This window comes from Budorcas taxicolor, chromosome 3 (assembly GCF_023091745.1).
Source record: "Budorcas taxicolor isolate Tak-1 chromosome 3, Takin1.1, whole genome shotgun sequence".
NCBI lineage: Eukaryota > Metazoa > Chordata > Mammalia > Artiodactyla > Bovidae > Budorcas > Budorcas taxicolor.
In genome coordinates, this window is record NC_068912.1 from 110,834,935 (window position 1) to 110,845,695 (window position 10,761).

The window sequence follows — 10,761 nt, forward strand, 5'->3', positions numbered from 1 at the left end:
CGCACACAAGAGAATGATTATGACATGTTCCCTTCATTTTCTGAATTCTCAAGCTCATCAGGCTTAAATATGAGTGGTATGGCAAGCATTATATTAGAGCACCTGGAAGGACTTTCTCAAATGCTCAATGACTATTATCCACCAGAAGAAGACTTGCGTTCAGGAAATTTGTGGATAATTAATCCTTTTACAAATCACCAAAATAGTAATCTCACGGACTTTGAAGAAGAAAAATTAGCACAATTATCATCAGATTTAAGGTTACAATCAGTATTTAAATCAATGTCTGTAACTCAGTTTTGGATAAACGCAAAGGCAAGTTACCCAGAACTTCATGAAAAGGCAATGAAATGCTTATTACCTTTTTCAACAATTTATTTATGTGATGCTACCTTTTCAGCTTTGACTGAGTCAAAACAAAGAAATCTGTTGGTTTCTGGCCCTGCACTACGACTTGCTGTCACATCTTTAATTCCAAGGATAGAAAAATTGGTAAAGGAGAAAGAATAGTAATCTGCATATTCCTTATTATCAGAGTCTATAATTTTGTGTTGAATTTTGTATGAGTATCTGAAAATAATAATTTCCTAATGTGGATATATGTTCTTGGTGATTAAATATGTGTTTTAATAATTTTTCTCTTTTTGTTGAGGAATTTAATAATTACACATTTATACATAAGTAAGTAAGTGAAGTCTCTCAGTCGTGTCCAACCCTTTGGGACCCCATGGACTGTAGCGTACCAGGCTCCTCTGTCCATGGGATTTTCCAGGCAATAGTACTGGAGTGGATTGCCATTTCCTTCTCCAGAGGATCTTCCCGACCCAGGGATCGAACCCGGGTCTCCTGCATTGTAGACAGACGCTTTACCATCTGAGCCACCAGGGAAGTTCATAACTATATATAATTTTAATAGTCCAAGGTAGAGAACTTAGCTGTTTTATTGATGGATCAGTCATTTGGATTAGTGACAAAGATGTAGGTAATGAAAGGCCGAGGGTTTTTTTTTTTTTTAACTTTTTATTTTTCGTTGGGGTATAGCCAATTAACAGTGTTGTCAGTGTTGTGAGTTTCAGGTGGACAGCAAAGGGACTCAGTGAAAGGCCCAGTTTATAGTGTAATAGCTAACACACCTGGATGTTGAAACTGCTTGGCCTTTAGAAACACATGGGTAGATAGAAAACCAGATCCAAGGAGAGTGGCTAACAGGAAATGGAAGCAGCAGGAGAATTTGAGACCCCTGTTAGGGGCCTCTCTGTCTCTAGACCTGGCTTAGCAAACCTTTCTCATAAGAGGCCAGGTAGTGACTATTTTAGGTTTTGCAGGCAATGCGGTGGGAACTACTCAATTCTCTTGTTGCATCACAAATGCAGTGGTAGACAATACACAGACAAACTGGTTCAATAAAACTACTTACTTATGAACACTGTAATATGAATTTCATGTATTTTCAAGTGTCATGAAAGCTACCTTAAATTTTTAAAAAAATCATTAAAAAATGTAAACAAGCATTGTTAGCTGGGGGCGGGGGGGTTGGTTAAAAAAAAAGCACTTTCTGAATTTGTCTCAGTTTTCTCATCCAGGTTTAGATAGATTTCAGTAAAAGAAAATGGGCCAGGAGTGGACTGTAGGGTTTTGTTCAGTGAAAACGTCTCTACCCACCGCTGCACATAGCTGAATTTTCAAACACCTTTCACACTGTAATTTCAACTGAGAGATATTAGAGCGAAAATATATTTCAGGCAAAGATAAGAAACAGCTTATTTTATAATCACTGGCAATTATTTATTCCTAATAATTTCACAAATAATTTACAAATAATTCTTTGTGCCAGGCGTTGTGCTGTATCTCAGGGCTGATACGGCGCTATCCACATGTCAGATGAGGACACCACTGAGGCCCGCTGAAGTTAGGTGACAGCTCCGATCGCCAAGCTAGCGTGGCAAGGGCAGGAGCGACCCCCCCCCCACCCCCACCCCACCAACGTCTTTTGACCCAAATGGAGCTCTTTTGCAAGCCACGTCCAGATACCCATGTTTGATTCTTCTGCTCTGTCCATATTGGCTGGGAAACTTTCCCTAAATTCAGAAGGGAGCGTTTAGTGTCAAAGCAAGCGGGCGTCAGTGTCCCCAGCTGTGAGATGGGGATGCCCTGCCTCAGCGCCGTCTCTTCTCGCAGCCGGTGCAGGGCCGAGCGAGGGAGGCAGCCCCGCTGGGAGGTGAAGTCTTCCGGCCGCCCAGGGAGGGAGGCAACGCCCGGACGGCAGGGGGCGGGTTTTCGGCGGCGCCTACCCCGGGGCGGGCGCGGCCCGCATGCCTGCGCGGCCATGGCGCTCCCGCTCACCGCTCTGCGCGTCCTGCTGGGCAGCTTCTTCGCGCTCACGGGGGCGGCCAAGCTCTCGGAGCAGATCTCGGCTCCGGTGTCGGAGCAGATGGTGAGCGGCGCGGCGTGGGCGGAGGGCGTTCGGGCGGGGGCTCGACCGCGCGGCAGCGGGGGCTGCAACCCCGGCCGTTACCCAGGTGCCCGGCCGGCCCGCCCCTCCTGCCCGCGCCCCGCGGACCCGCCTGCCTTCGGGCTAGATGGCGCTAGCGCTGGGGGAGAGCGCCTGCCCCGCGGCGTACACGTGGGCACCGGCCTGGGGAGTTCCTCCGAGTTCTCTGGCATCCCCTTCCCATCGGGTATCCCTTTCCAGGCAAATCTAGAGCCGGAAGAGGAAAGCTCGGGGTCCCTTTGCGGGAGGGAGTAGGACCGAGCTCCCTTGCTGCCCTCCTTCGTTTGCTTGAGTTCTTGGAAAGTTCACGAGGCAGAGGTTTAACTAATCCCCGCTTAGCCGGATAGGAAACTTGCCCTGAAGGTGGAGTGTTTCTGCTAAAGGTTACACAGCTAGTCAGGAAGCAGAACCCAAACTTTAGACCTTCAACTACCTTAGGGAAGCCTGGCGTGATGCCGTCCGTGGGGTCGCAGAGAGTCGACGCGACTGAGCAGCTGAACTGAACTGAACTTAGAATCCGGAATCCTTCCCGGAGCCGGAGAGGGAGGCCTAGAAAGTCGCCCTTCGGCTCCCTGTCTAGTTCCACTCTCGGGATTGCTGACATGTCCTTCTGCACACCAATCCACCCAGCCCCTTAAACCAGCCAGACTTTCTAGACAAAGTACACCCCACCTCCCCGCCCCTGCCCTCTTTTGGCCTGGCTTAGGGTGGGTTGTTTGGGGAAACATCCTCAGAGCCTGACGGCTTAAAGTTTCTTCCTTAGAGCCCTGAGTAGGGGAGGTAGAACTGAGGTTGGGGAGCAGGAAAAAGTAGCCACGCCAAGGGTCCAGGTGAAGTCATGTGGCTCAGGACAGAGTTTGACTCAGTGAGTTGAGTCACTCACTCTGACCCCCTCACCTCCTGTTCTGTCTGCTGCAGTGAGATCTGGGTCCCAGCATATGATATTCAGTAGAATCTGTTTAATGAACAAAAAAGTCTCTCTTTCCATCCCCTTCCTCATCTCCAAATACTCCCTGCGTAGTAGCCTGAAGAGAAACCAGGCCAGGCAGAAGGAAAGAGAAGTCATGAAGTTCCCAAGTCTTGGCACTAGATGAGAGGGGCCAAGCCTAGCTTCCTCTTCCTGGAATCTGGGGCTGGGTTGTAAACTGGTGAGAAAGTTTGTCCATCTCTGTACCACCATCCAGCCCTTTTTGGAGCATAAAGTGTTCTCTGATGCCAAAGCTCAGCCCCTCAGGGAGGCCCTCTCCTTTCTAGGCTGGCTGAGGTCAGCCCTGGCCCTGGCCTAGAGTACCAGCTCCTTTGCTGGGGGAGTTAAGGGTGCTGGCACAGAATGTGCCTGCGGAGCATCTGGGCAGTGGATCCTTGGTGACTGTGGCTGACAGGCATTCCCTGCCATCCCTAGAAAGCCCTGTTCGTGCAGTTCGCTGAGGTGTTTCCGCTGAAGGTGTTCGGCTACCAGCCAGATCCCATGAGCTACCAAGTGGCTGTGGGCTGGCTGGAACTGCTGGCTGGGCTGCTGCTGGTCCTGGGCCCACCGATGCTGCAAGAGATGAGTAACTTGATTTTGACACTGCTCATGATGGGTAAGGGGGGGGTGTGCAACCGGGCTGGTGAAATGGGGACTTCTGGGGGAGGGTGATGGAAAAAATCTGACTATTCTCTTTACTGTTGCCACCCTTTTTTCTCTGGAACCAGAAGCGCTTTCTGCTCAATTGCAGTTTCCATGGTCTTCAGATTAGGATAGGTGCTTTTAAAACTTACACTATAACAATTGTCGGCAGTTCTATTGGCTGCATGATATTTCTGTCATAAGGATATATTGGAACCTAAAAGCCCCTACCCCTTTCTCTTCACCCCCTGCCCTGAGATGAGGGGAGGGAGTAGCAGCTGCTACTGGACTCATGTGTCTGGCAGGTGGAACAGCAAGAAAGCTGGGCCCCCTGAACAGAAAGGCAGATGATTCCTGGAGGGCCCCCTTTTAGTGGCTCTCCCCACAGGAACTGCCAGTGTACAAAGACAGCTGCTGCTTCAAAGGCCAGACATCTTTAGGCTCTTCTGTATCCCCTGGCTTGGTGTCACCCTTGCTGCTGGTGCTCCTGCCCTTCTTCCAGGCTTGCTTTCCATCTCCGCAGCTTGCCCCATTTTCAGCTCTTTCCCACCATATCCACCACCAGTCCATGGGCCTTCCCTTCCCTTCCCTGGGGATGAGAAGGAGAAGGATCAGGGGCAATCTGATCCTTCAGAAAATGCCCACCTACTCACTCCATGCCCTGTTTAGTTGGATTGTTCCTGTTTTCTTTCTTGCCATCTGAGAGGGGCTGTGTTAGTTTAAGAAGCTTCTGATTTCTGGTTCTGCTTTTTCTGGGGGATCAGAGGGTTGAGAGCAGCTAGTTTAGGGTGTGTGCGTGGGGGGAGGGGGACGGTGTTCAAGAGAGGGCTTAGGCTGGAGTGGGTCAGCCTTGGCTGGAGGGCCTTGATCTCCTGGATCTCCCAGGCATTTCCAGGGAGCTTCAGGAACCTCATTTTCCATTCTAGGGGCTATCTTCACTTTGATGTCTCTAAAAGAGTCACTGAACACCTGCATCCCAGCCATCGTCTGCCTGGGGCTCCTGCTGCTGCTGGATATCTGCTAGCTCTAAGTCCAAACCAGAAAAGATGTCCAGACCCACTAGGAAGAAGTCTCCAAGTCCATTCAAGGAATCCTGGGAGTAGAGTGTCTTGTCCCTTCAGGCCATGTCACTGTCAAAGCAGAAATGTGGTGGAACGCAGAGCATCACCTTGTTACCCGTATACCCAAGGGTGCCAGGTTGAAGTAGACATTTGGTCTACCTGGCCCTGCTTTCTCAAGTAGACATCTGGTCTGCCTGGCCCTGCTTTTCACTCGGACATTTTACTGCTCTTTTTTTGAAGAGTCCGTGTTACATACTCTTAGCATTCCTCGTGTCATGTGAAAGTAAATTTAAATCACCCGAACTTTTAATGCCCCCAAATAACTATTGATACTTTCTATTCCTTTGTATAACTGTACCTCCCAACTTTTTTCTGTGTCTTTATTCAGATGTTTTTAATGAAAATGAGACTGTATGTACTAGTTTATTTTGCTTGCTTTCTAAACCGAACACACTGTAACTAACATCATTACATGTCTATTTTATCTCATTGATGTTAATGGTTGCATAGTAGTCCACTGTAAGGGTACAGTGTGATGTATTTATAAAAGCCCCCACTAGGAACATTTGGATTGTTCCCAATTTTTTTAGCTATTGTAAACCTCACAGTAAATCACCTCTGCATACTTATTTTCTTTCCTTTGAAGTGAGGGGCTGATTCAAAAGGCATGCATGTTTTTAAGATTTTATTACAAGCTTAGAATTTACACACTGAGTATGGCAGAATATTACAAATACCTGATTTTGCCTGCTGAGCCACATGACATAATCCCTTCTATTCCTTTTTATCTCATGCACTTTAGAGTCACAAAGCTAACAAAAATGCGCATTGAGTCATCATTTTACAGGATCTGAAACCGCCAGGGCACTCAGTGCAGTGCTCCTTGGACATCTATGTAGAGGCAGGGGACAGCCAATTCCAAAAGGTGCTGCGTGTTAAAGCAGTGCCGGAAACCTGGGATGAATTGCAGAAGCCCTAGGGAGTCAGAAGCGTGTGTGTGAGACAGTTCTCAAGGGACAGTGACCATGTTAGGGTGCCTACTGTCATATCACCAACTGTCTTCACCTAGGTAGGGAAATGATGTGCTTCCTATCAAGGGAAATAATGAAGAAAAAACGTTCATTTACTTATACAAATACGCTAGCCACCAGCCTACAAATTGCTTTTGCAGGTAGGGTCAGTGGCTTTTTGGAGCCCACAGGAGTAAAAGAAATCTGTGTATATTACTCCATTTCATCTTCACTATAAAACACTAATTTCTGCTCTGACACTGACAAGCTGGGAATCTCAGGCGAACTGGCACTCTTTGGTGTCTGAAAACACAGTGATGCAGTCAATCTATAGTAGGTGTGTGTGGGTATGTATGTGTATATATATGCATACTGCATATGCCGGTGCTGCTCAGTCGTGTTTGACTCTTTGTGACCCCAAGGACTGTAGCCTGCCAGGCTCCTCTGTCCATGGAATTCTCCAGGCAAGAATACTGGAGTGGGTTGCCATTTCCTTCTCTTGATCGTCCCAACTTGGGGATCAAACTTGTGTCTCCTACATTGCAGGTAGTTTCTTCACCTGCTGAGCCATCTGGGAAACCCACGACATATACAGAGTGTCAAAACAATGAGGAACCTTTTTCTGTCATGAGAGGTCCAGAGATAACATAGCTTCAGTTTCAGTGTTGCATATTTTGGCTGCTTTACGATGACACCAGACTGATATTCTTTCAACTTTGTCCTCTGCTGCTTTCAGTTTATTGACTACTGACATCAGGGTTGCAAAATAGCTGCAGTAGCTCCAGATAACACATTTGCATATAATATACCAGGATGAAAAGAAAGAGGAAAGCTCTTTTAGAAGACCCCTAGGTTTCCCCTCATATCCCACTCTACAGAATTACGTCACATTTCCATTCTTACACCAGTCACTGGCATGGGGAATGGAATTCCCATGGTGGACTTAGACTAGTTAAGATTTACCCACACTGGTCAAGTGGTCAGCAAAGAGAAGGGAGAGGGTAGGTAGTGCCTCTTACTGCTTACTTGCAAAATATGGGTAATAATGGCAAATATTTTCATAGAGTTGCTGCGAAGACTTAGTGAGTTAAAGTGCTACAATAGTGCCTGCACATAATAAGTGCTCAGTAAATGCTGTTATTAAATAGCAGTTCTACAGATGGGAAAGTGGATTCAGAAAGCTTAAGTGCCCACGTGTCAGTGCTGAGACTAGAATTAAGGCTTGATTGACTCCAGAACCCACACTTCCCACCGCACCAGCTGCCAAAGTCAGAAGTGGGCAGGCGTGGCACCCCTGCTCTTCAACTTGAAGGTAAATGGGATGATCAGTCCAACGTAATTAAATCTGCATTGCTTCCCAGAATTGCCCCTCTGCATGGATATTTTGAAGCTCTTGAAAGTAGAGCCTGGACACCCTAGGAGCCTGGCCTCTTCCCATCTCCACCCCTTCCAGGATTCCACAGCCAGCCTGTCTCCAGCCGGGACTTTGAGTAAAATCTCTCACAGCTGGCATTAGATTGAAGGCCTGGCCTGTAAGGTGATTAGAAGCTACAGGGCCCTGCAAGCTTGACTCTAGGGCCCAACCAGCAGCTGCAGGAAAGGCAGGGTGCTGGAGAAGTAGGCTGGCCAGCTGGTATGGAGGAGGAGTTGGGATTGACAGTAGCAGGAGTATCTTCAGCTTTAGCAGTGCTGCCTCACTCGGAGGAGAAGCCAGGCCTTAGGAAATGGCACCCTCCTCCCCAAACCACAGCCTAAGCATTGGTCAGGTCAGCAGAATGACTTTCAGCAGCAAGGCCTTCCTTATACATTTCTGTCTCCCTCCCTGTGCCCCCATGCCTTGCAATGATACTCCTTTCCTTTGGGGCTCTGGCTGCATCCCACAAACGCCACTCATAGCTGCCACAGGTGGACCCCTGCCCCTCCAGCTGTTGCTCCCATTCTTCATGTCCTGTCTAGGATTAGTTGGTTGATGGGAGGGTCTAGAATGTGTGGGTGGGAGTGGATTCTGCTTTGTCTCAGCCGCTTAAACCCAGGGCCCCAGAGAGCTGTAGCAGCCAGAGCAGCAAGAGGTAGGAGTGAGCTGGTGGGATGGCAGAGAGAGGTTCAGTGTGGGGAAGTGGAGGGCCGGAGACTTGGTGGACAGTGCCTAGAGGGAGGGGGAGAAAGGGATAGACTCATTCAGGATCCCAGAAAGGATGAGCCTGCGAAGTTCAAAGGCAGAAGTACAAATTTTGGTATTGGAGGAGCCAAGTTTTGGGATATCCTAGGAGTGTGACTGTATGCCAAAAATAGGAACAGGACATAGGCTTTTGTGCTTATCCCCCCTTGGAGAGAGGGGCAGTATGCCCAGATGTCTTTGTGCTGTTTGACTGAGGTGTCTGTCTCTAACACTGTGTGTGTGCCTGTGTGGGTGCACACATTTATCTGTGTGCTGCCTAGAGGGGAAGGGAGCTAATGGTCATGACGTATCTCCCCAGTGTCAGCCAGTGCTCAGAGTTTTACTTATGTTTTCTCATAATCCTCCGAACAACCCTGTGAGGTAGGTATTTTAATCTCCATTTTACAGCAGAGAAGATAGGCTCCGTGAAGCTGAGTAATTTGCCCAAGGTCACACGGCAGATAAATGTGTGTATCTAGAATCTGCCTGATTTCTGGGCCTGTGCTCCATTTGCTTTGCTGTCTAAAGTTCCAAATCAGACCCCGGACTTCTTTGTGGTCAAAAGACGAGGGGGAAGGAAACAGGCTGGAAAGCCGGAGATGTGAAACCTTTTCAGCCCTGCCCAAGGTGCTCCAGGCAAGCCCCAGAGAGGACATTCACCAAGGTAAGTCCAAGGTCACTGTGCAGGGGCCTGTCTCCTGGGTCTCTGCATCCTACGGCCGTAACTCCATCCATGCCTCTCCCCTACTGACCTGGATGGCACTGGAGCTGGAGGCTTTCGGGGAAGGAGTCTGTATTCCACCCTGGTTTCTCTATGACTTCCTGTTGGCTCAGCCTTGCTGGGGCTTAATGCACATGCCAGTGCCCCACAAAGTGGAACCCTACTCCACCTATAAGGGGGCACTTCCACCTTCCCAGTCACCAAGGTGAAAAATTTCCAAGCTGTCTGGGATTCCTGACCCACCCTCATTTCCCACATCTTTCACCAAGCTCGTTCTACTAACTCCGGCGTCCCCCCTGCTCCACCTCCAGCGGGTGCCGGCGGAACTAATTCCTCAGCCCCTCACAGGGGCTTCCCGGCTTCTAGTCTCCTCCCACCACGGATTTTGGAAGAGAGGACGGGTCTGGCGAGGAAAGGCGGGGTGGAGGGCTTCTTGTGCGGCTGGCCTCCACAGTGACCTCTCTTCCTCTTGCTAGTTCAAGGTCCGAGATGAACAGGAGCGTGGGGGACCTGGGTGTTGGCGGCTGCAGCCCCTGGGACGACCCTGCTCGCTTCATTGTGGTGCCCGCGGCCTACGCCTTGGCGCTGGGCCTGGGGCTGCCGGCCAACGTGGCGGCCCTGGCGGTGTTCGTCCGCAGCGGCAGGCGCCTGGGCCAGGCCCTGCGTCTCTACCTGCTCAACCTGGCCCTGGCCGACGTGCTCTTCACGCTCACGCTGCCGCTGTGGCTCACCTACTACCTGGGCCCGGCCCACTGGCCCTTCCCGGAGGCCGTCTGCCGCGCAGCCGGGGCCGCCTACTATGTGTCCACCTACGCGGCCGTGGCCTTCGCGGCGCTCATCAGCGTGTGCCGCTGCAGCTCCGTGCAGCGGCCCGGGCCCAAGGCGGCCGCCCGCCCGGCCTTGCGCCGCCGCGGCCCCGCCCGCGCCGCGTGCGCCGCCGCCTGGCTGGCAGGCCTGGCCTGCGCCGCACCCTCGCTGGCCGCCCCGCACGCGCTGCGCCCCGGGCCGGGCGGCGCCTCTCGCTGCCTGGAGCGCGGCTGGGCGCGCGCCGGCCTGGCCTACACCACCGTGGCCTTCTTCACCGCCGCCTTCCTGCTGGTGCTCGCGGCCTACGTGAGCCTGGCGCGGGCGCTCGCCTCGCCCTCGGGCCCGGGCCCAGCCCCCGCCGGTCCGCACCGGCGCGCGGCCAGGACCATGGTGTTGGGGCTCCTGCTGGTCTTCGCCCTCTGCCTGGCACCCTACCATCTGCTGCTGGCGCCCTGGGTAACCGGGCAGGAGGTCGCCGCGAGCCGCGAAGGCGGCGGATGCCGGGCCACCTCCACGCTCGACGTCCTGCACACCCTCAGCCTGGCGTTGCTGAGTCTCAACAGCTGCCTGGACCCTCTCATCTACTGCTTCTCGGTGCGCCGCTTCCGCCAGGACTGCTGGGCGCTGAGCTGCCGTCTGGGGGTGGGGGCATCTGGGGTGCACTCGGCCTCCTTGGCCTCTTCCTAGAAGGGTCCCTGGCCCGCTGCCTGCTTCACCCCTGGCACCCTCCCAGCCGAGTCCTGGGTGGTGGAAGCTCTTTGCAAGGACGTGGATTCCAATTCTGACACAGCCACATACTAGCCGCCTGTAACTGTAGACCTCCAGACTCTGCCAAAAGGGGAAAAAAAGGCCTGACTGGCTCCAGCTTCACTCTCAGCATCCTCTCATCCGCATCTTCCCTCTT

General features: G+C 51.5%; 2 protein-coding genes across 3 annotated transcripts; both read left to right on the forward strand.

Annotated features, from left to right (window-relative positions):
* Positions 1–2,320: 2,320 nt before the first annotated feature.
* TMEM35B (transmembrane protein 35B) lies at positions 2,321–5,519 on the forward strand. 2 transcript variants are annotated; one of them, XM_052638009.1, is made up of 3 exons: positions 2,321–2,434; positions 3,894–4,074; positions 5,027–5,519. In XM_052638009.1, exons 1-3 carry the CDS (start codon positions 2,327–2,329, stop codon positions 5,122–5,124), a joined length of 387 nt encoding a protein of 128 aa, XP_052493969.1. In that variant the 5' UTR covers positions 2,321–2,326; the 3' UTR covers positions 5,125–5,519. The 2 variants fall into 2 exon arrangements, with proteins under 2 accessions (XP_052493969.1, XP_052493970.1); XM_052638010.1 differs by having other exon boundaries at positions 3,894–4,044.
* A 4,020-nt stretch (positions 5,520–9,539) lies between these two features.
* Positions 9,540–10,544, forward strand: LOC128045628 (platelet-activating factor receptor-like). The gene has a single exon (XM_052638083.1). It carries the CDS (start codon positions 9,540–9,542, stop codon positions 10,542–10,544), a length of 1,005 nt encoding a protein of 334 aa, XP_052494043.1.
* The last annotated feature ends 217 nt before the right edge of the window (positions 10,545–10,761 follow it).